General features: G+C 39.8%; 1 protein-coding gene across 2 annotated transcripts in view; it reads right to left on the reverse strand.

Moving 5' to 3' along the window:
- The window catches only part of LRBA (LPS responsive beige-like anchor protein), a 544,849-nt gene that overhangs the window by 444,986 nt on the left and 73,617 nt on the right, over positions 1-26,246 (reverse strand). For both annotated transcript variants that reach the window (XM_083171504.1, XM_083171512.1), the window contains exons 13-21: positions 24,731-24,899; positions 24,420-24,499; positions 21,876-21,938; positions 20,366-20,463; positions 20,166-20,258; positions 17,940-18,048; positions 17,707-17,788; positions 7,811-7,934; positions 7,198-7,390 (exon numbers count right to left, since the gene is read on the reverse strand). In XM_083171504.1, coding sequence (XP_083027630.1) covers positions 7,198-7,390; positions 7,811-7,934; positions 17,707-17,788; positions 17,940-18,048; positions 20,166-20,258; positions 20,366-20,463; positions 21,876-21,938; positions 24,420-24,499; positions 24,731-24,899 — 1,011 coding nt within the window. The remainder of the gene's footprint in view (positions 1-7,197; positions 7,391-7,810; positions 7,935-17,706; positions 17,789-17,939; positions 18,049-20,165; positions 20,259-20,365; positions 20,464-21,875; positions 21,939-24,419; positions 24,500-24,730; positions 24,900-26,246) is intronic.

A 26,246-nucleotide genomic window follows, 5' to 3' on the forward strand; every position in this document is an offset into this window, starting at 1 on the left:
AAAACATTGTATTAAAAAATAAAGCAATTTATTTAGGATGTCCACTGAAACCAATCATTAAATTCTGACAGAAAAATGTAATAATTATCACAAAATACCGCTACAGTAAAACAAAAGGGAGGGGAAAAAAAGCTGTTCGGGGTCACGTCAGTAGAGTACATTTTGCAGCAAAAACAGTTTTGCTTAATGCCACAGGGGCACCTAGCTAGAGAGGACTGGAAATAATTGAGTTAGTCAAAGCTTTGCAGATGCTTGGGTAATGATAGCTCACTTAACTTCCCAACCTTATCCTACTGCTGGAACGCTCTCAACAATTCTGGGGCTATACACTAAACACAACTGTTCCTACATTCCACACATTGTACTGAAATCTGTTAACTTGCATGCTGTTTGGAAATGTCAAACAAAAAAGCTTCAATACGGCAGATAAAATAAAACAATCCATGTAGATACTGGATATTGAAGGGATGCATAAAATGTTTCCAGACTACTTCATATGGTTATCTTTGAACTGTTCTAATCAGTGTTTTTTTCCCCTCTGTTTCTTCTTTTCCATCCCTATTCAGATATGGTCAGATATTGTCAGATATGCAATCTTTTTTTAGATTAGGTCTGTGGTTAAATACATATATTTAAACACATTTCAAGAGGGAACACATTGTAAAAGGATGATCGTTAAATCTCCAACCAAAAGGCCGTCGCTTGTATTTAACCAATGAACAACAGTTCATGGAGCTTGGAATTTATATGTCAAAGGGCACACATGTTTAAAGCTTGTTCATCAAATAAAATGTAGCAACGAACAGCATTTATTTGGGAATATGCATATTAGCCTTTCTACAGATATTTGAGCATTAAATAAAAAATGTTCAGTACACCAAGTATGAACAATGGCACTGCAAAAAATATATGCATCTGTGTAAATCTTTTTTTTTTTTTTTTTTTAAGTATTTAAGATTTTAAAATTAGAAATAAAAAGCATGTATTCTAAAATAGATCTTAAAAATACAGTACCGTACATACACAATTTTTCACAAAAAAATTGTAATTCTGGCACAATTAAATCCACATTATTATGTTTGTGTGATATATGTGTATGTGTGTGCGTAACCGAAATAGAAAAGGAGAGGTTCACTTTAAAAAAAAAAAAAAAAAAAAGAAAGAATGAAAATATATACGATTAATGTTTTTAGTATACAAAACAGACACCGGGGAAAAGAAGTCCAACAGAACACGGAATTCTTTAAAGGAAAATAACGAGAGTAGGACAATTATGCTGATATAGCAGTTACGGCTTATAAAATGTGGTTCAGCTGTGGGAGGAGAGGGCTACATTGACAAACAACTACGCTGCTACAAAGGTGGCAGGAAATCTATCAAACCGGACAATAAAATTGCAATTGAGTTTCTTTGGCTTTTTATAGGAGATGCACGTGTCTTGATATGTAGCACTGCAAAGCCTCTCCAATTGTGGAACACTTGTTCTTTTATCAAGGAAAGGTGTTTTAAATTGGGGTTATAGCTTGCTTGAAATAATGAGAGTAGTTAATTGCAGACCGTTACACTTGTAAAAAAGCGTACATATCGATTACAAGTAGATTACCTGCTCCATGCAATGGGTTAAAATTTTTTAATTAAAAACACTATAAAGTAATCCATATTCTTTAAAATCATGACTTAAATTTATTAATGGTTCTTTTAACTATTAAAACCGCTCTATTTTTCAATGTAAAAATCTTTATCTTACAAACTATGTACATATTGAGCTGCCTGTATTACTCAACTAAGCCTGTTCTGAAGCACATTTCTGCCACCTGGTGGTGTATGTAACACAACAAAATTGGTATCCAGTTGTGCTAAACATTACCATTAGCACTGTATATTTATATAAATTATCTTAATACTAGAAAACTACACATATCAAATTGAAATGTTCTACACACAATATATATATATATATATATATATATATATATATATATATATATATATATATATATATATATATATATATATATATATATATATATATATATATATATATATATATATAACAACAATCCAATGAAGGAGGCACACGGAGGAATAATTTCAAACAACGGGAATCTGCGTGACCAGTTGGTGCATGCCGACGTCACTAATTACAAACCTGTGATTCACCCCAATGTCTACATCAAGCCCCCTGGTTGTTACAGCTGCGGTGATTGTGCAACGTGTAATTTTATGGTTAGTTGTAAAACATTTGAACATCCCCATTGCAACAAAACGTATGATATACGTTCTGTCTTTACATGTTCAACGGCCTACGTAGTCTATATTATTTTATGCCCATGTGGGCTGAGATACGTGGGTCAGACTACACGTAAATTTAAAGAAAGAATGGCGTCCCATCGGTCAGCCATTAACCTCACTTTGAAAGGTAAAGAGGTGGACCAGCCCGTCTCTAGACATTTTAAACAGGCAGGTCACTCTTTAGAATCCTTGAAATACTTTGTCATTGATCAGGTACCCCCCAGTGCGCGAGGTGGTGATGGGGCAAAAAAGCTCTTAATTAAAGAAACCCAATGGATTCTTAGGTTGGGTACCATCAAACCTGGAGGGCTCAATGACAAGATTAATTGGAACAGTTTGTCCTGAGCTGAGCTGAATCCATGTACCTGTTGCTTTCATACTGTTACTATGGGGGCCGTAGGTCAGCCTATAGGTCTTGCCTCTAATGTACAATATGTACCATTGATGTTTCTGTACTTTTTGTGTTTCTCTGTATTTTTTATTTTCTATTCTTTTTTATGCCCACTTTTAGTATATATATCTCTGTTTATGTTGTTGTATATATATTTTCACTGTGTCCTGGTGTGCTTTTTCTGTAGGTGTACCCAGCGCCGCTCAGAATCCCGTCAGCTGAACACGCTACGGAGGTACTGGTGGAATGCGGAAATGAAGCGCTGGAGCGCACACTCGTGCGTTCCCGTGATGACATCCGGCTATCTACAGGAAGCCGGGGGCGTGAACTACAGGAGGACGGACGCTCGGCGCGGGAAACGTACAGACGGAGCAGGTATGTATAAGTACATGTTTGCCAAAATGTCACATTTGTTTTTCACTTTACTGGTGTAAGGGCTGATATCCTGACGACGGGGAGGCTTCCCCGAAAGCTCAAAAAAACGTTGTTTGAAATTATTCCTCCGTGTGCCTCCTTCATTGGATTGTTGTTTGTTTTACTGTGGAGTGCACCGGACCTGCTGTACCTGGAGATTGGGAGTGCCGGCATAAAAGTACACACACACATATATATACACATATATATACACACACACACACACACACACACACACACACAATTTGTAGATTTGCCGGCACTCCACTTGGTGAATAAATGTACAGTATACGGTTCCTGGGTGCCCTCCTGGGTCAATTAGATAAAGAAGGAGAAGGGTTGGCGGCACTCGCAGGGTTTTAAATAAAGACAGAACACCAATGTCGTCTTAACGTTTCAACACTATTACGAATTTCTGAGGAAAATTCGTAATAGAATTGAAACGTTAAGACGACATTGGTGTTCTGTCTTTATTTAAAACCCTGCGAGTGCCGCCAACCCTTCTCCTTCTATATATACACATACATATACACACACATACACATACATACATACATACATACATATATATATATATATATATATATATATATATATATATATATACACACACGCACACAATCAGGGATAGTGCATATGGATTAATTGCTCTGCATCATGGTACTACCAACATTTAGGAAGTTTAACATTGTATTTATAAATTGAAACCCACATCATAAACTGGAGCATGTACTTCCGGATTTAGTAATTTAACCGGCTTGAACACTATTATGGATTGCACTCAGGGCACATGCGCTAAACGATGCCGGAATACATATATGGAACTCACTTACAGCGCATGCGCAAAACGAAGAATGGATCATAAAGCGCACACAGAATAGCGTATTAGGTTATATTGTACGATGGTGTATTAGGTTAAATTTTAGGACTATAACATAAGGGGAATCCGACCTCTAATATCTTACACCATACTAACATACTGAACATACTTAATCCCGATCCGGAAGTACCGGAAAAGGAAATAGATTCAGGTGGAACGCATTACCGTTTTTCTAAAATAAAACCTATATTCCAGTGTTAGAGGCTACATGTATTACATAATAGGCCAATAGTCCATCTAGGTGATTATAGCCATTTAATTTAAACCTATTTATACTATATTCATGGAGTAATAAAGACCGTTTTTGATCATATTATGATATCAGTCTCACAGGAAGTGAGGTCATAAGCTTCATCCTATATCAGTGTTTTTCAACCAGTGTGCCGTGGCACACTAGTGTGCCTTGAGCTGTTCTCAGGTGTGCCCCCAGATCTAGAGATGTTCACACCAGTTTATAGCCACCACTAGTTCTACTGTTATTTACTGGTCTCTTCTTTTCCTGTAAAGGGCCAATGTATTTTATTTTTGTTACCTGTGGGGACCAGTGTGATTTATTTTTATATGGGGGCCAATAGGTTTGTTTTTTTCCTGTGGGGGCCAATGTGTTTTTCCCGGTGGGGATCTCATGGTGTGCCTTGGCAATTTGAAAACCTTATTTAGTGTGCCGCGAGGTAAAAAGGTTGAAAATCACTGTCCTATATAAACTAGGTTGTGGGAACCTTTCAGTCTGCACTCAGACACTGGTGATACAGGATCCCTCTGGTGATCCAGGTAGGTTGCACTTTGAAAGGTTTTTTCATCTAATGGTATGATATTGGTAAAAACAACTTTGTTAACCTGTGAAAGCATTCAGTTTGTTTTCAAGTACTGAGAAACTTATGGATTGTGAAATATGCAAATTGTAAGATTGTAAAATGTAGTAATTGCAAACTATGTAAACCTTTTTAAGGTGGTAACAGGATCTTAAGTATGTAGGTCACTGCTTATTACCTATTGGAACGTCTTAATCATTGTTGGAAACATTTCTATATTTCCTTTGAAATCTATTTTCCTGCTGGATATGCATATGAATCTACCCTCATATTGACCTCATCCCCAATCATGCTCATCCCCTAAATCGAATTTATACGGTCCTTTCAGAAAAGTGTCCATTTATCGACACAAAAGGTATCCTATAATAGGATCCAACCTTTAACCTGTATTTAAAGGTTTAGGTATGTACTATTTTTAAGGCATTTCTTTTAACGTACAAATCGTTACATGTCCATATATTTTCTACCATTTAGAAATAACTTTCCCCTGATGAAGTCTTTTATGACGAAACGCTACGGGTACTCTATGGTTGGATGAACTAAACCATGAAACCTTTGTCTGAGAAATAAAATCTGTTTTGAAATTTTAATCAATTGGTCTGCCATAAAAGTGTATGTAAAAGGTGCTGGATATCATATAGCGCATATATATATATATATATATATATATATATATATATATATATATATATACATACATACAAATACAAACACACACACATTAATAATATATATATATATATATATATATATATATATATATATATATATATATATATATATATATATATACGGATGCGGGGTAGCACTCCTCATTAAAAGGTGCAGTGCCTACCTAGGTTTCTCCAGCGCAGGGAGCCCAACATATAGAACGTAGAGATAAACACGCAATTCAGCAAAAGTGGAATCAACGTTTCAAAGTTTACTACTTCGTCATCAGGATCAGGATCATTGCATGTTTATTTCCGAGTGCCGCCTCTACTATATATCTACACACACACACACACACACACACAAACACACAAACACACAAACACACAAACACACAAACACAGGATGAAGGCTGTATAAGCCGAAGCGGGTGAGTCGACTGCTGATTGCTGTTCTCATGGCTCTGGATGGGTGATTAGATATGTGTGCCCCATGATTAGCTTTACTGAAATTAAACTGCACCTCAGTCCTTAGATACTGATGAATCAAAATTGGATTTATGCAGTCACAAAAAGGTGTGCTGATTGCCCTGTGTTCTCTGCTGGACACTTGGTAATTCTACAAAAAGATTCAGGAATCTGCAACCGCCTCCTAACTCTTCAATGAGTGCAGCTCATACAAGTTTTCTATGCACACATATACATACATACATACATACATACATACTGTACATACACAAACCTTTAGCAAATCCATGAACTCCATGTTTTAAGTTACTCAAAATAATTTTTCTTGCAGCGGTCTCAAAATTTTAGTACAAATGTAAGCTTGGAGAATAGTGTGTAATATATATTAAATAACTATAGAATAGCAATTACATTCTTGTCAATGTACAATGTTTGTCCTAATTAAAAAAAAAAAACTAAGTAACTGCTAATTTTAGATCTAAATTATAAAAATATTGCAAAGCATCCTGGTGGCTACATAAATAAATCAGAAAAGAAGAAATAACAATATTAATCTTGAGTCATTGCAATGGAATTTCATGCGAACAGTATATACAGCCGGAAATTGCTATTAACTAGATCCTCAAGGAACCTTACCAGCCCTGGTTTTCAGGATATCCATGCTTGAGCAGGCCCAGTTAAAATCAAAATGACCAAGGAACTAATAAATCTGCTGGTGCTCAAGCATTGGTAGCCTAAAGCTGGATACAAACTATAAGATTATCTGTCCAGTCTTAAAGGTTGGAAGGAAAATATGGTAATGTGTGAGAGCAAATGAAAATCAACCATTTGCTCTGAAAAGCCAGGAAAATGGGCAAAAATGGTCTTTAAAATGCACCGATTAAATCTAATGGATTAAACCAATTTGCCCAAATAGTGTTTGAGAGAAAAGGGTCAATTGTCATAGTCAGGTCAGTGCTTATCCAGCTTTAAAATCTAGAGGTTAGGGAGCCTTGAGGGATGAGTTTAGGGACCACTGTTCCAAAGACTTAAGTGTATAATATCAAAAGCTTCTCTATTGCAGTATCACATGGCATGTCTGTTCACTGGTGGCTCCCTTACCTATCATTCACAACATGTAAGGCAGCTAAACTAAAGAAAATGAGTAAGCAAACTTTGGAAGTCACCAATAGAAAATTATGTGGGAGGTGCAGACAGATTCACGGCTTATTTGCTATTCAGAAATAAAAAGACAACGTTTGTCAAAATTCTATCTAAATTAATAGCCAATAAAAGAATACCCATAGCTACCTTTGAATGGGTAATTGAGATGGTGTCCACCCAAACACGCCAACCACCCCATTCATATTTCACAGCATGGTATAGGAGGATACGAAAGATGGCATACACCATTTCTGTAACCTTCTGCTCCTCAGTGTTTTTGGGGTTAAAATAGCAGAGAGACAGCATCCACTCCTGCCACACCGAGCACTGCAGCAAGCTCCTGCAAGTAACAGTTAGAAGTCACACACCAAAAATACTCTCGTTAGAATTCTAAGATCACAAATATATATTTGTCATTACTGCTGTATATAATAAACTCACTCAGTTATCAAAATACAGTATTTATGGCATTACATTTAACAGGAATCTCACCTACGTTTTTTAGATCTATGGGGCAGATGTATTAAGCCTTAACAAGAGATAAATGCAAGGGCGATAAGGAGAGATAAACGCCCAGCCAATCAGCTCCTTACTGACTTTTTTCTTACTGACCCTTGTATTTATCTCTTGTTAAAGCTTAATACATCTGCCCCAATGTTACATTAGTGACCAGGGTTGCGGATCGAATGATCATTTTTTCCTTTACCAAACCTAATACATGACTTCCTATACGAAAACCAGCCATATCTGAGCCACTTACCTTCTGTTGTCTCTGCTGTTATTGAAGAGTTTTATCATGTCTGAAAGGAAGATCCGCCGTACTTCCATGACTTCTTGAGATGCAGGAGAGTTCCGCAGAAGCGTAGCGATCACTTTGAGTATCACTATGAAACAAAATTAAAGAATGTTTAAAATGGTCTATAATCATGTACTAGGATAGGCACCAAACAGTTTCTAATAGTGAATACACTTTTCTTTAAGTTACAGTACAGTTCTTTAGATTTTATTTATTTACAGTTTCTTATATAGCGCAGCATAGTCCGTTGTGCTTCACAAACTTTAGATTACAGTAGTTTGTCAAAAATAATAATCCACAGCGCAAGTTATATGTTCCGGTCAGTGATATTATTGTGGGCAGGAATCTGCATAGAGCCTCTATCAGGCTGGTTTCAATCTGCAAGTAGAAAAGGAAACCGACAATATGCTGCTGTATACCGCAATCATTAATCTGCGCTTTTATCTGGTACGTCTGATCTAAAAATTGCTTTATAACACAAATTAGAAAATAAAAAGGGCAAGTAGGTGAAGCTGGGTACACACTAAACAATACGATAAAATTAATGTTTTCTCTTGAACGCCTGGACAAATGATGTAGTACATACACATTGAGCGATATTACAAACTATAACATCAGTGGCCACATGCAGGAGCATTTTGTACTTAACCATATTTACAAATCCTTCTGCATGTTAAAAAAAAAAAATCAGAAGTAGTCACTAACAACCGGCGTCAGTTGCACAGTGCGTACGTTCTGGACCATTTGTCCAAATCATTAAAAAAAAATAGTCTAAATGTGCCCATACCTGCTGCGATAGCAGAGTGCAATGTGATGCGATACGATGCACACTGCTGCACATACTTTTTTGCACTGCCAGCGCATTGCATGCATTGCGATGCAGCCCATAATGCACCGTGTATGGGCAGGTTAAGGCCCATACACACTATAAGATTATCTTTTTAATCTAGCTGGTAGGAATGAGAATCTGGAAATTAATCTGGAATTTTCTCTGAGCAAAAGACAATTGACCGTTTACTCCCAAACATGGAAAAGAGGAAACAAAATGTAATTGGTTAATCCATTTGTGCAAATGATGCAGTTTATTTCCATTTTCTAGTTTTTGGGAGAAAATTGTTGAATTTAGATTGTTCCCAGAAATGTCCAGATTTTCAGGAAAAATAATCTTCGTGTGATTGGGCCTTTAAGCACCCTGTGTTTTGCTTTTTATTTTATTTTTTAACTGAAGTCAAATGATCTAATGATAACTTCTGAACGATAGTATATTTAACCCCTTCCCGACATTTGACGTATATATACGTCATGGCCAGGATGTACTTCCCGACACATGACGTATATATACGTCATGGCTTCAAACTGTCACTACGTCTAGAGACGCAGTGACAGAGGGACGATGTCTGCTGTCCCTGACAGCAGACATGTCCCTGCATGCCCAGGGGGGGCTGCGATGCCGCCCCCCCGTCGGCGATCGCTGTGATTGGCTGTTCAGTGTGAACAGCCAATTACAGCGTTTTCTGTGTCACCGGCGAATAACGTTCGCCGGTGACACAGGGATCGGAGGTGATTGGTGCTGTAAAGTACAGCACCAATCACCGCGGGGTGTAAGGGTGACACTGGTGTCACCCCACCTCACCCCGCCCGCCCCCAAAGGCAGTGATTGGTTCGTCGGACCGACGGACCAATCACAGCCATGGAGGGGGGTTTAAACTAACGGTGACTGCACTGCAGACGCCATTCCGGTCTGGAATTGCGTGCCTAGCTGCCGCAGTATACTGACCTGAACCTTGCCAAATACTTACCTGATCACTGCCTGGATCTTGCTACTTCTTGCTTCTTGCTGTGACTTCCTGTGCTGTGTTGTGCTGCTGCAGTGTCATCGAGTATAGATAGAGAGATAGAGAGAGAGAGATAGAGAGAGATAGAGAGGGCTAGTGACAGAGAGTGCTATATTTTGTGCTGCTGCAGTGTGATAAAGTTATAGATAGAGAGAGAGAGAGAGAGAGAGAGAGAGAGATAGAGAGAGATAGAGAGAGATAGAGAGAGATAGAGAGAGATAGAGAGAGATAGAGAGAGATTGTGCTATATATTTTTTATATAACTGACTGCTGCCCCCCCCTTTTGTGCTGATCAGTATAAATTAACTGATCAGCAACTTTTTGGGGGCGCAGGGTTTTATTTTTATATAAATACCTGTCAGTGCTGCTGCTGCAGTGTCATAGAGTGATAGATAGCGAGAGATAGAGAGATAGAGAGATAGAGAGAGATAGTGACAGAGAGTGCTATATTTTGTGTCTGCTGTCCCCCTTTTGTGCACCCCCAGCAACTTTTTGGGGGTGCAGGGGTTATTTTTTATATATATTACTGTCAGTGCTGCTGCTGCAGTGTCATAGAGTGATAGATAGTGAGAGATAGAGAGATAGATAGAGAGAGATAGAGAGAGATAGTGACAGAGAGTGATAGAGAGTGCTATATTTTGTGTCTGCTGCCCCCGCCTTTTGTGCTGATCACTATATCTGAGGTGATCAGCAACTTTTTGGGGGTGCAGAGGTTTTTTTTTTTTATATATATACCTGTCAGTTGCTGCCAGTTGCACTGTCAGTTGCACCAAAGGTTGTGCACCTGCTGCCCCTCACTGGTAATCAGTGTCGCATCACTGATCACCTCTTTTTTTTTTTTTTTTTTTTTGAGGGTGCTGTGGGGTCTTTTTTTAATTTTTTTTTTTTTACACACACTGTGATTTTGTGGGTGTCCTGTGGCCACTGTGCGCTGATTAGTGACGTACATCACTGATCAGCTTTTTCGGCACAGGGTTGATCTATTTTTATTTATTTTTTTGATCAAATTCCTGTTGCCTTTGAGCGCTGTTCAGTGACGGACGTTACTGACAAACATCTGTGCTCAATTTTTGGCGCAGGACCTTTTTTTTTTTTTTTTTTAACCCCTTCAATTTTTTTTTTTTTTTAACCCCTTCAATTTTTTTTTTTTTTTATTGGGATCAAATTCCTGTATAAAGTATTTTTTTTTTCTGCACTACATACACACTACACACTACATACCCCCCTGGGTTGAAATAAAGTTTGTACCCCCCCCCCTACACTATACACGTGTTGAAACATTTCACTACCAGAAACACAAAAATAAAAATGGCATCCCAAATGTCATCCCAGTCATCCAGAAGAATGTATTCAGCGGAGGAGGCATATGCCATGCTTGCCTCTGATTCTGACACAGCCAGTGATGCAAGCGGGGAATTTGAAGGCTTCGTCTTAAGCTCCTCTTCCTCCTCTGGTGATGAGGGACCCCCTCAAAGACGCCCCCGTAGAGCAGCTGAGACCCCACCCCCAATAATTGATCTCGTATGGACCCCACCACCAGACAATTTTGAGCCCCAGTTTCCTGAGTTTTTGGCCATGCCAGGAATCCAATTTGATTCCACAGGTCTCAGAGAAATTGACTTTCAAATTATTTTTCTCTGATGATTTTATAAATTTAATGGTGGACCAAACTAATTTATATGCCCAGCAGTTTATTGCTCAAAACCCCACGTCATCAATTGCTAGGTGGACCCCTGTAGATGCAGTAGAGATGATGACGTTTTGGGGTCTGGTGTTTCATATGGGCATAGTAAAAAAGCCAGAAATTAGGCAATATTGGAGTACAGATGTTCTGTACAGCACCCCATTTTACCGTATGGCCATGACTCGGGCTCGTTTTGAGATGATCCTTAAATTTTTGCATTACAATGATAATGCACAGTGCCCACCCAGAGATGATCCCACCTTTGACCGGCTATTCAAAGTCAGGCCGGTCATTGATCATTTCAGTGCCAAATTTGAAGAGATGTACATCCCTGAAAAATTTATTTGTATCGACGAGTCCCTTATACATTTTAAAGGAAGGGTTAAATTCTGCCAGTACCTTCCCAGTAAGAGGGCAAGGTATGGCATAAAAATGTATAAGCTGTGTGAAAGCACCTCAGGGTACACCCACAGGTTTAGGGTATATGAAGGGAAGGATTCAAGAATTGAACCGCCAGAATGCCCCCCCTCCCTCGTAGGTGTTAGTGGAAAAATTGTCTGGGATTTAGTGCACCCCTTCCTGGATAAAGGTTATCACCTCTATGTGGATAACTTTTACACTAGCATCCCCCTGTTTAAGGCCCTTGGTTCAAGAGGTACAGCAGCTTGCGGTACTGTGCGTAAGAACCAAAGAGGCCTCCCAAAAACGCACATTGCCCAAGTAATGAGAAGGGGTGAAAGCAGGGGAATATGCACCGAAAATATGTTGTTGGTCAAATATAAGGACAAGAGGGATGTCCTTATACTGACAACAATTCATGGAGACAGTACCACCTCCGTCCCTGTACGAGGTACCAGTACCCACACCTCAAAACCTAATTGTATCCTGGATTACAATAGGTACATGGGCGGAGTGGATCTTTCAGATCAGGTACTGAAGCCGTACAGTGCCCTGCGGAAAACAAAAATCTGGTACAAGAAGCTGGCCGTGTATATCATCCAGATGGCACTGTATAACGCTTACGTGCTATTCCGTTCTACCAGCCAGAGGGGGACATTTATGCACTTTCAAGAGGAAGTCATAAAGGGCCTAATATTTGGGAACCAGCAGGCAGAGGGCCCCAGTACTTCTAGTACTGGCCCCCGTATTGTACCAGGGCAGCATTTTCCTAACGAAATCCCCTCCACTGCAAGAAAGGGCAGGACACAAAAAAGGTGCAAAGTTTGCTATAAAAAGGGAATAAGAAAGGAAACTATTTTCCACTGTGAAACTTGCCCCGACAAACCCGGCCTATGTATAAAGGAGTGTTTTAAAATATACCACACATCTATGATTATTAGGTTCATCATTTCACCGTGCTTCGGGGGTCTTGCTAATGCCACATAGCACCCACCATTCATTCCACCAGAATCTGAGCTGCAAAATCCAAAAATCACTCCTTCCCTTCTGAGTCCTGCCATGCACCCAACTGGTATTGTTTGGTCACATATGAGGCATTGCCATACTCGGGAGAAATTGGGGCACAGATTTTGGGGTGCTTTTTCTCCTTCATACCTTCTGAAAATGAAAAATTTTGAGCCAGAACTGCATTTTTGTGTAAAAAAATGTAATTTTTTATTTTCACTGCCAAGTTGTATCAAAATTGGTGAAACCCCTGGGGGTTTGAAATGTACACTATACCCCTAGATGAATTCCCTGAGGGGTGTAGTTTGCAAAATGGGGTCACTTGTAGGGGGGTTCCACTGTATTGGTGTTTTGGGGGTCTTGCTAATGCGACATAGCACCCACCAACATTCCACCAGAATCTGTGCTGCAAAATCCAAATATCACTCCTTCCCTTCTGAGTCCTGGCACTTTTTGGTCACACATGAGGCATTGCCGTACTCGGGAGAAATTGGGGCACAGATTTTGGGGTGCTTTTTCTCCTTCATACCTTCTGAAAATGAAAAATTTTGAGCCAGAACTGCATTTTTGTGTAAAAAAATGTAATTTTTCATTTTCACTGCCCAGTTGTATCAAAATTGGTGAAACCCCTGGGGGTTTGAAATGTACACTATACCCCTAGATGAATTCCCTGAGGGGTGTAGTTTGCAAAATGGGGTCACTTGTGGGGGGGTTCCACTGTATTGGTGCTTTGGGGGTCTTGCTAATGCGACATAGCACCCACCAACATTCCACCAGAATCTGTGCTGCAAAATCCAAATATCACTCCTTCCCTTCTGAGTCCTGGCACTTTTTGGTCACATGTGAGACATTGCCGTACTCGGGAGAAATTGGGGCACAGATTTTGGGGTGCTTTTTCTCCTTCATTCTTTGTGAAAATGAAAAATTTTGAGCCAGAACTGCATTTTTGTGTAAAAAATGTAATTTTTCATTTGCACAGCCCAGTTGTATCAAAATTGGTGAAACCCCTGGGGGTTTGAAATGTACACTATACCCCTAGATGAATTCCCTGAGGGGTGTAGTTTGCAAAATGGGGTCACTTGTGGGGGGGTTCCACTGTATTGGTGCTTGGGGGGTCTTGCTAATGCGACATAGCACCCACCAACATTCCACCAGAATCTGAGCTGCAAAATCCAAAAATCACTCCTTCCCTTCTGAGTCCTGCCATGCACCCAAATGGTATTTTTTGGTCACATGTGAGACATTGCCGTACTCGGGAGAAATTGGGGCACAGATTTTGGCGTGCTTTTTCTCCTTCATTCCTTGTGAAAATGAAAAATTTTGAGCCAGAACTGCATTTTTGTGTAAAAAATTTAATTTTTCATTTTCACTGCCCAGTTGTACCACAATTGGTGAAACCCCTGGGGGTTTGAAATGTACACTATACCCCTAGATGAATTCCCTGAGGGGTGTAGTTTGCAAAATGGGGTCACTTGTGGGGGGGTTCCTAAATTTTAGCATCTTATAGTGCCTAGAAACCTACATGGTGCCTAAAAAATAATCTCATAAAAAGGAGGCTCCAAAATCAAGTAGGTGCTCCTTCTATTATGAAGCCTGTGGTTTGGTCAACGTGCACACTAGGGCCACATATAGGATATTTATGAAAACAAAAGAATTGGGGGAATCAATTTTTAGTCACATTTCTCTAGTAAAATCTACTGTGTTCCTTAGAAAAATGTATTAAAATTGCAAATCTGCAAAAAAAATGAAATTTTGAAATTTCACCTACACTTTGTTTTAATTCCTGTGAAACACCTAAAGGGTTAACAAACTTCCAAAATGCTGTTTTGAATACTGTGAGGGGTGCAGTTTTTGAAATGGCATCATTTATGGGGGTGTCTCACATACAAGTCCCTCAAAGTCACATCAGAACTGAACTGGTCCCTAAAAAAAATCAGTGTTTGAAATTTTATTGAAAATTTGAGAATTTGCTATTCATATTGTAAGCCTCCTAGTGTCCAAAAAAATTAAAAGGAAGTTGAAATTATGATGGAAACATAAAGTAGACATATGGTCTATGTTAGTTATTAACTATTTTGAGTGGTATGATTATTAGTCTCACAAGCAGAAAATTTAACATTTTGCAAATTGCTAAATTTTCCATATTTTTTACGACATTTTGGTATTTTTCACAAAAAAACACAGACTGTATCGACCAAAATTTACCACTAATTTGAAGTACAATGTGTCACGAAAAAACAATCTCAAAATCACTGGGATAAGTAAAAGCAAAAAAAAGTTATCCCCACTTAAGTGATATATGTCAGATTTGAAAAAAAGGGTTCTGTCAGGAAGGCAAAAACTGGCTCTGTCAGGAAGGGGTTAAATAGTAAAGGAGAGTCAATATACAGTAACACAATATATAACAGCATGGGTATTCAGTTCTGTACATACACTTGCATTAGCAGATTCCTATAAGCAGTTAAACTGCCTGACAGCCATAAGAGATTTTATATTCAGACAAACTCTGAAAAATTAAATTTAGCAAACAAAAAAAGGACCAATGTTTTTATAAAAACATTATATATATATATATATATATTATATGTAGCACTTCTACAAATAAAAAAAAAATATCAGTTTGCTTTATTTCCACTAGATACTTAAAATCTGAGAGCACTAGGTCACCATTTGCATGTGTTTGTAACAATCAAAACTCCAGGAAGAATGGCAGGGAGCCTGCAGGTAGTGAATCATAGGAAGTGTCAGCCGAGCTGTCAGTCCCGCAGACAGATGCTTTCTCTATGCAAACACATGGGGATTCAGGTGTAAGGAAATAAAAACTACAGAAAACGTCTATCACCCAACATGCTGATTCCTTCCAAGCACCATCTGTTACACATATCCTGCAAACAAGACTATATTGCTGAAGAAGACCATCTACACCAGAGGGCGAGGGGATTTATTAATCCCATCTCTAGATTGTCTACAAGCATATAAAATAGGGTCATAAATAGCCTTGGTTATGTCTAGAATTGGCAGGCGAGGTGGGTAAGACGGGTAAGGTAATCGCATACAAGTGTTCCCTAAACTGAAAGTTCTGTTACTATGGGATAACTGCACAGCAGCTGCTCAGCAAATCACTAATTACTGTAAAACATGCACTATGTCCATATTATTATTATCATTTATTTATATGGCACCACCAGGCTGCAGCGCCTTAAAATACATAAATAACAAAAAAATGTAATAATTAACTACAGTACAAGGCAATTTAGGACAAGTACATGGTAGATAATGACAGTTTGATCAGGGGACAGTGCACTGAAGCAATTATTTGGTAGATAGATAGATAGATAGATAGATAGCAAGAAAGCCCATGTAGTAAAGAGAGACCTACTTGTAAGAGCTTACATTCTAAAGGGGAGAGGCAGACAGAAGTGATACAGCAGAGGTAGACGTGATCATCATAACACAGAAGGTTGGATGAGAGAAGATTGGGTATGAGGAAGAAGTGGGTCTTGAAAGCCCATTTAAAGTTTTGTAGGGAGATGGAGAGTCTGATAGGGAGGGGTACAGAATTCCAGCTATAAGAAGCACAACGGGCAAAATCTTGGTGCGTATTTATGGAGCAAAGCGAACAGGAGGGAGTGTAAAGAGAGATAAGGTCAGATATGTAGGTGGTGGAGGAATGGGCGATGGCTTTGTAAGTGAGTGGGAGGAGCTTCAATTGTATTCTGAAGAGGAAGAGGAGTCAGTGTAGGGCTTGTAAGAGAGGGGAGATTGACGTTGGCGCTTATTCTGGTTCACCTACAAAAGCAAACTCCTTCTCAAATGGACAAAACCATGTGCACTGCAGGGGGGGGGGGGGGGGGAGATGTAATTTGTGCAGAGGGGATTCGATTTGGGTGGGGTTTTACTTGAAAGTGAGATCTATATTGCAGTGTAAAAATAAATCAGCAAGTATTTTCCCTGCACCAGATTACCTCACAAGTTATTGCATGGGGAGGATTATTACACCTGCATAACACCGAAAGGGTATTCCAGAAGGAGATGAAGGAAAAAAAACGAAACTGGTAGCACTAATAAATCATGAATGAGTTCTTCCAGTCAACTTCACAATACATACGTGTGTTTAAAACTAGGTGGTGGAGTATTTTACTCTACTTATTTCCTTTCTATATTTCTGGAATATAAATGTGAGAAGGCTGCCTTGCATACCACAAAAATAGCCCATTAAAAATACACAGCATACACAAAGTATTTGATGTGCCAAGTACCTGTATAAATTATGAAGCATTTATACTGTAGATCACATTTTAGAACACACTTCGGAATATAGCAATATTAGCCCATATTTCACACTTACTTATTTATACAAAAGTCTACCTTTAGATTTCAAGTTAGCTTTTCAGCTCATTTGACAGCTCATCTGCTACATGTACAAGTATCAATGTGTACTGTATTAGCACATTGGTTCTAGTTGCCTTTTCACAGCTGTTGAATAAGGGATTCCCAATTACACCTGCCGCTCAGTCACTGGTAACAGGGGATACGGTCACTGGGTCACCAGCAAGTTGTTAGACAGTCATTAGGTCGACACCATTAAGTCAACATGCGTCTAGGTCGACATGCAGGAAGCTCGACACTAGTCTAGGTCGACCGTGTCATTAAGCCGACATGGGGTTTTTCACTGTTTTTTGAGCCGACGTGTGACGGTATTTCATGCCCTACCATCCACTAGGGCGTGGTGGGAGAATAAAATAGTGCGCCGAGCGTATGACGAATTGTGTTGACATTTGGGTAAAAAAAAAAAAAAGTGAAAAACCCCATGTCGACCTAATCACCATGTCGGCTAAATGCATGTCTAACAACTTGCTGGAGACCAACTGATCCACACCCGGTAACAGCATATAGTACATGGAGAAATACTATAATAAATGATCAGCTCTACTTACAAGGGTTTTGGATTTTGACGGATGAGTCCGGATCAGCATGTAGCTTATGTATCACCTGAGTGCTAATTTGTTCTATGAGAATCTGAAACAAACATTGGTTAACATTTAAAAATTGTTTAAATGTTTTTTTTTTCTTTTACAGCGAATAACTTGAAAATACAGCAGTTCATGTGTTTTATGCATTACTCTGCATTAGCCCGTTCATAAAACATGGTTGCATATGAAATTTTTACCTCAAAAAGCACATTGTATGTTGTGAGTGTTATTGTTTTTGCCTCCAACATCAATCTCTCAGACAGGAGAGAGAATAACCCATGGGCCTGCATAACTTCAATTTTCCTCCTGTAACAGAAGAGGAATAAAAAAAAAAAAAAAAAAAAAACAGTTGTGCAAGCTATCAAAGTAGAAAACACTTTAAATATATTACACATGGTACCAGCTAAACTTATGGAAATGTTTGGCACAACTTTCCCATATTGTGATAACCTAGGTTTTTACCTGGTAGTCTGGTGGACCTGGCCAAAGACCACTTGTTCAAGGAACACTACAAAGCCTCCCATTTCAAATCTCACCTTACGGCCATTAAAAAAAAAAATCCTCTTTGGCCTAGCCATGCACTGCAATATGTATGATTCTCAGTGCAGCCAGTATCTTTGTAGCCAGGTATTAGGTTGTGGAACGGAAGGGCCCATTTAGAGACAGACCTTTCCATTTTTCCAAATTATGCACAACCCCCCCCCCTCCGGCTGAAAAGCCCTGTTTGGAATTGTATGTGGAGGAAAGAGGCACCTTTTGGGAGACATACGCTCATGTGGCAGAAACACTGGGTGCAACAATTTCCTTTCTACTACTGTGTGTTTATCCAAAATAATAGTGGAACAGTCCAGCAATATCCCTGCTTAGCCCTCATGCTGCACTTCCCCTGAGGATATCAGATGGAAAAAAGCCAGACACATGCTCTTAACAATTTATGCAAGAATAAGTAAGCAGCACTCTTGTCCAAGTTCCTGAAGTACAGAGAGGAAGGATAGCACATCATGCTCTGTAGATAAGCAAATACTCAGAGATTAAACAGGATTCAGGTTCAGTCAAGGACTAGGGACTGTAGTGGAAATGCAGCACATTTACCACTACTTCAAAAAGGAACCTGTGAGAGACATGGGCAAAATCCACTGTTTGCTGTAAATGTCATTTCAATACCAAATAAAGTGATCTCAGGAATTGGTATCCACTGCTGCAGTATTATGCAGAGTATTTCTCCCTAGTGTCTAACCCGAATATCTGCAGATATTGCCCCTAATCTGCCCTGCAGACTAACCCCCAACAGATTGTATCCTGAAATTGTCGACATTTCAGAGATCTTTGAGAGGTCAACAGTTTGAGAATGTCACCATGGTGCCTGCTGACAAATTTAACCATGTCTATGGTCTACAATTGACATTGTGATGATCAACATGGCTACTAATATGCGTAGTACTGTCATTCATGTTCTAGTATGAAGACGATATAAAAATTTCTGCGCATTCACAGGGTCAAAATAGACCGAACACTAATATTTGTACCGTATTACATGCACATATTTTAAGACTTCATAAGCACAATGCATAGGTTTGTTTTTGTATACCTACAGATGGCGCGCCTCTGATCCTTGGCCGGCGATCGCCAGCATGCCTGCGCTGGCGATCGCAAACGCAGAGGCGCCCCATCTGACTGGGACGCAGTTTCAGGACGGCGCCGCAGCGGCATCCTGCCTGTCTCCTCTTCAGGGAGATGAGCAGGGATAGGTAGGATGGCGGGGCGGCGAGGGGCACCGAGGGAGGTGGCGGAGCCAGCTTTGTAGCCACGGGGCACGCACGCGCCCCTGGCGAGAGCCGGGTGCTGGAGATAGAATAGCCAACCCCTGCAAAGATTGAGCATGCTACATCTGTATCGATGAGATGGAAAGTGTTTTATTGCACAATAATTCATAAATGTACTACATGTAATTGGTTATTTGTATTAGACTTGCAAAGCACATATTAAGTACAGAGTAGATTTTCAATGACAATCTTCTATTGCCACTCCAACATTTGTTATTTACTATTATTTGCAGCTCTTAAACGGTAAATTGCCTTTTTTTAACCTTTTAAAATGGGTAGAGCTGCAGTGTGGAAGCTCCAGGGTACTTTACCCGTTTAACAAATACCGGTATTTGTTAAACTGTTAAAAAGCAGTGTCCTACCAGTTTCATCACCATTGTTTTGGCAGTGTGAAAGGGTCTATTTCTATGGCTTGAAACATGTTCCTTGGGGTTAAACGGGTTGAATGTGTGAATGGTATTACATGCTATTTAAAACGGTTTTCACCTGCAATGGTAAATAGGTTTGAAAGGGGTTTAGTGGCTCAGATCCATTTTAAATACCGTTTTGAAATATCGGGTCTTACACGTTTAGGCAATGTGAAAGCAGCATGACACTTACTTTGGTGACAAGTGCTTCAAGAAGTATCCCAGGACTTTTAAAGCTTGGACTCTTATTCCTTCACTCTTTGATGCCAGCAACTTATAAACGACCCTGATGTAAACATTGGATTGGAGACCAAGAAAAACCGTAAGAAAATGAAATATCCATATTTAAGTGAATAGAAGAGTAATTGCAGATTAAAAAAAAAACACTTTTACCTTAAACCATTTCTTTGATCAAAAGCTGGAATCATAGAACTTGGGTGCTCAGACATCAGTGCAACAAGTAACTGCAGAACATCCATCAAGTTGTCATCCTACGTTGAGAAGGAAAATGGTGAAAACTTTGATAAAATATTTCCAAATTCTAATAGTGTCTTGTACAAAATAAACACTTATTGTTTGTTTATATGTCGCCAATCACATTATACAGCATTGTACAGGAAAAACCTAATCACTCGCAGCCATGCATGCATCCTTGTAGATTTAGGGGTAAATGTACAGTTCTGTCGAAGTTGGGACATTGCTTTGGGCAAATTCTGTTATCTTGTAGGTGCTAAATAAGTAGAATCTGATTGGTTGCTACGGGCATTCTCCCATCTTCCTAAATTTACCCCTTTACCCCTTATTAAATTGGTTGCTATGGGCAATGGTAACAGGTCTAAAAATGCATAAGGTGCATACACACTGTACAATTTTTTTGACCAATTTTGTTGAAAGACATTTCCATTGAACCCAGTGTCCTGGACGAAAGATGTTGACGAAAGATGTTGATGACAGAAAAACGACGAATGATGATGCGCATACCCGCCAGTTCATCAAGATTTTTCGTCAACTGTGCATGCAGCTCAATTTGGGTATCTTTCAAAAAGAGCCTATAAACTGTAGCTAGATCTTTCGTCTATCATCAATATTTTTCGTTAACATCTTTCATCCAGGACACTGGGTTCAAGGGAAAATGACTTTCAACGAAATTGGTCAAAAAAAATTGTACAGTGTGTATGCACCTTTAGATTCTAATACATTTTATAAAAATTATCGTTTGAATGTGATTGGTTGTTATGGGCAACTTTATAGAAACCGAATATGATGGCAGATAAAAACCACTTGGCCCATAGAAGGCCAGATGTACAAAGCTTGAAAAGTGATAACATGATGAGTTGCAATTAAATTTTGTTGTTGCTTAATTAACCCACAAGTATATTTTTGGATTGAGGGAGGAAACCGCAGTATCCACAAAAATACGGGGAGAATATACAAACTCTATGCAGTTAAGGCCATTGTGGGAAACAAACCCATGACCTTTGAGACCCAGAAACAAACACACACACACACACACTAGGGTCCACATCATAGCCAATTAACTTACAAGTATCTTTTCGGACTGACAAAGGAAACCAAAACATTTGGTTTTACAGCCGCATAAACACACGAAGGACATGCAAACGCCACACAGACAACTCCCTAATTGGAATCAAGCCCCATGATTTTCATTGTAATAGGGCAGCAATAATAACCAATATGCCACTGTTCTGTCCAAAGTAAAAATTAATAAAAACATGCACTTATTAAAATATAAGAAACATCATTCTAGTGGGAGATTCAACACAACAGATACAGCTAAAATCTGGTGCAGTGTAGTCCTTATAAAACAGTGCCACCATGTGGTTACATTCCTAAACAAGATTAGGAGGTAAAAAAAAAAAAAAACACTATTAAGTTTACTTACCTCGTGGACGGTCAGCAAGAAATTTAGAATTGCCTGCAATTCATCTTCTTTCACTCCATAATCCTGCAAAATATACAAACCCAAACCTTAGGGCAGCTGGTAAGCATGTAACAGGCATCTAGCTAATAATGTGCCATACTCACTTCTATAACATGGGCTGAGTAATTGAATGCTCAAACTAAACCTCTAAAGGAAAATATAACAATGAAATATTTAATTATTCTTGAAAAACAGTGCGCAATGGCTTATAGCTGCATTCCCAATTGTGTGCCAGGACATCCTGGGGTGCCTCGAAACACTTTCAAGGGTGCCTTGGATTTGTGATCCAGCACCAATTTAAATTATTTATGGTCTGTATAATAGGCAAAACCAGTGTGCCAATAATAAAATATGTGGACAAAAATAAGTCAATACCTCATGATATAACGAATACTATGGATGAACTATGAACAGTTTACTTCATTTGATATTTTTTTATAAATTTCTCAATAAGAAACGGTTGGCCTAAGGGTGCCATGAAAAATATTCGGTACTTATGTAGTATCTGGGCTGCCGATTTTTTGATTGTATGCCTTAAGTTAAGGCATACAATCAGATGCGATGCGATATCGCATCGCATCGCATGCGACCATCGGATGCGATGACCCGATTTTTCCATAGGAATCAATGTTAAAATGGACTGAGTCCATTTTAACATGGAATTCAATGGGAAAAAGGGGTCCTTTTCATACCCCTACTATCCAAGTGGGCATGGAGTTGGATATAAACCTGTGGCGAGCGTAGCGAGCCACCGAGCCCGAAGCGTGGCGAGCCCCGCGAGGGGACGGTATTCTGTGTCGCCACGCTCGCCACGCTTCGGGCTCGGTGGCTCGCCACGCTTCGGGCTCGGTGGCTCGCCACAGGTTTATATCCAACTCCATGCCCACTTGGATAGTAGGGGTATGAAAAGGACCCCTTTTTCCCCATTGAATTCCATGTTAAAATGGACTCAGTCCATTTTAACATTGAATCCTATGGAAAAATTGGGTCATCGCATCCGATGGTCGCATGCGATGCGATGTGCCCGATCCGACCCGATTTAGAAATCGGCAGCCCAGATACTACATAAGTACCAAATATTCTTATACTCTATTGCGCTGTGCTTCAAAAAAAAAGTTTAGGACCCATTGGTATACAGCTTTATCAAAAGTGCTGGCATCTATCTATTATTTAGAGATCAAAAAGTGCAGGTCACTGATGTACTGTACACGTAACATCAAACTGGAGCATTTGGGAGTAGAGTGTTCTCCCAGCTGTAGTGTCACAGTGGCATCCGGTGTTTCTCATAGAAACCTAGCTTCACACAGCTATAATCTGGCTAGATGATGCAGCCTTTATACATTCCAGCATGATACAAGCCTACACCTTAACTCAGGGGTCAGGGAACTTTTTTACCTTTTACCCCAAAATATATTTAGATACGCCAACGTTACCCCCTTGATTTTAAAGGAAGGAAATCATATAATTGAGCCACACCCTGTACCCCGAGAAATTGATGGTACATCCTGCTAGCCGATGATGATGATGTTGAAGACGACCATGTATGGCTGTGTGTGGTACAAAATATTTACCACACACGGTATTCATCATCATCATCATCATCATTGGCTGCCAGGCTGTGTGTGGTATAGCCGTTGATAATGTGACGTCCAGACAACTATCAGTATTTCAAGATGATATAAGTGACAGTCTGTGCAATTTTTTTCCGTAAACTAGAGATGGGTATACAGATGAAGCCAGACTCTTCTTTGCAGGGGCGCGCACACGAGACGCTCGCGAGCCCTGTTCCGACATAGTTCCCAACCGTCGCTCCGAAACACCCCCCCCCCCAACCCTGCCCGTCTCCCTGAAGCGGAGAAGGGCAGGGTCACACTGCCCAGCCGCCGAGATACTGGGACGCGAGTGCGTGTGAGACGCACACTTGTCCCAGTCTGATGGAGTAACTCTCAACCAGCGGGGACGTTCTGGCAAGCATGAGAAAGGCTCCATCTGTACCTTGACCGGAGCCTATAACCAGGCAGAGAAATTCGGCACCGCAGCGGCAGTACAGACCACGTGCTGCCGAGATGGTGCAGCAACTAGTCGACTACTGAAAAAGCGGCAGACTTGGAGGCGGTGCCTGGGACACCAAGCAGGGAAGCATATATTATATTATAAAGATAGATAGATATTATATATGCAATTAAGTGAAATTCCTGGGTGTAATGGATGGTCACGCTGCCGAGACACAGCCGGGTATGCATATAGATTAAAAATGGTTGCAGAGGCCAGAATGTAGTAGAACAAGCAGATTTCAGTTACTCCGTGCACTGCAATTTGCAGCTACAGTAAATGGACAAAAAAAACTGCTCAAATGGAAAAATCCATAGTTAAATTTTTGGGGTTAAGGTTTTCTAAAGACTGGATCTGGTTAAAATCATAGGACAAGACACAACACATTGTATACAGAGGAAAACTTGCAACACGTTTGCCTAATGCCCAAACATGATCAGAGTATAGTATTACCTTCATTACCAACTGCTTTATAAAAATAAGCAGGAAAGCTCTGAGTGACAGGATTTCCTTCTGGTTAGGTCGGGGCCCATCTTCGGTAACAAAGATAAATGCAAATTAATTATTATTAATATATAATAAACATTTTTTATTATATTAGGAAATAGAACGTTCTCAACTTTACATAGAAAATCTAAGCATCTGAATACGCAGTGTCCAAATATATACCCACATACATTTATACACACACTTACATGCACATGAAAGACACATTACACACACACACACAACCATGCTACAGAAGAATACAGAACTCATTATACCCAATCCTTTAGGAATGATGCCACTGCGGTCCTGGGGATTTACAACCCAATAGAAATATTTCAGGGTGTGCATCACAAGGAGTACGGTCCCGATTCTCCGCACTGCGTTGTAGATGTTAACTGTGCTGATGAAGTCCGTGGACATGTAGGTGTACAAGGCCAGCTGTACCTACAAACAAGTGAGGACAGCACTTGGGTCAACAACATTTAAACAAAATGAAATACATACAACAAGGCACTACCTGTTACTGGCATTTCAGCAACAGAATGACTACAAATAATATATGGTTCAAAAGATTTTATAGATCCACAAACAAAGGCAATTTAAATTGTCATAGCTTATGTAACCAGGATGATCGAATAGTTTATCTCCTTGCTTTGGAACCTCTGTGTGGGTAGGCGCACTGCTTGGCACCGCTACATCTCATTTACTCCCAGCATTCCAAGCCAACTGTGGGTACATAGGTCATAGGCAAAAGTCAGCAAAACAGCTTAATACTGTAGGCTAATAGCGGAATGAGTAGCAGGAATCCAATCAGTGTGAGGGAGTGAACATAGCTCCAGCAAAAAAAAAAAGTAACTATATGAAACCATGCATAACAGAGAACTGTGGTTGCTGACGTGTAAAAAGAGCTATTAAACACCCCCACCCCCAAATAAAAAAAACACGCCTCTAGTAAGGTTACTGAGACTTTTGTTAAGCCCTGAAAATCAAAGCTTTTATTTATCTTTTATAATATACCATAATGGTACCAAAATTGTCGGAATAGACTGCTCTGAATCAGGGAGGCCTCTGTGTGCTATAAAGAGAAAGACTGGCGTGCAGGTGTTCAGGCACAAAGCCCACAACAAGACCAAGGGGTCACAGCACTGGGTGAGCGGGTACAGATCCTTGGATAGACAGGTATTAAGTCTACAAGCATTAGGTCAACCACTGAAGGTCAACATGGGTGTTTAACTTTTTTGTCCTGAATGTTGATACATAAACACTAAAAAAAAAAGTGTGCTGCGCTCGCCATGCTTTGGGCACACTATTTTATTCTTCCACCACACTCTAGTGGATGGTAGGGCATGAAATGCCACGTGTCGGCACGTCGGCTCAAAAGAAAAAGTGAAGAACGCCATGTCGACCTTTTGACTGTCGACCATCCCCCATGTCAATCTAATGCATGTGTCGACATAATGTCCCTGTCGACCTTCAGTCATGTTGACCTAATGACCATATCCCGGGTGAGCACAGTTAATAGGAGCTATGGCAGAAGTCTCCCCTAAATTTGCATTAAGAGTTAAAGTAGAAAACATGCATCAAATTCCCCTTATACCCTATGGCCAGTCTGCCACCTTATCCTAACTTCACTACTTGTGCACCTTGATTCACTTTATACACTGGTACAATACACTTTATACAATGGTGTGCCTGCACCCAATGGGTAAAGATGTTACGTCTGCTAACACATGTGGGCAACTAGTAAAAGGAACCTGGTTCACATTTTACATTTCGTTTTACTAGTATCAG

This window comes from Crinia signifera, chromosome 1 (assembly GCF_055691185.1).
Source record: "Crinia signifera chromosome 1, ASM5569118v1, whole genome shotgun sequence".
Lineage (NCBI taxonomy): Eukaryota > Metazoa > Chordata > Amphibia > Anura > Myobatrachidae > Crinia > Crinia signifera.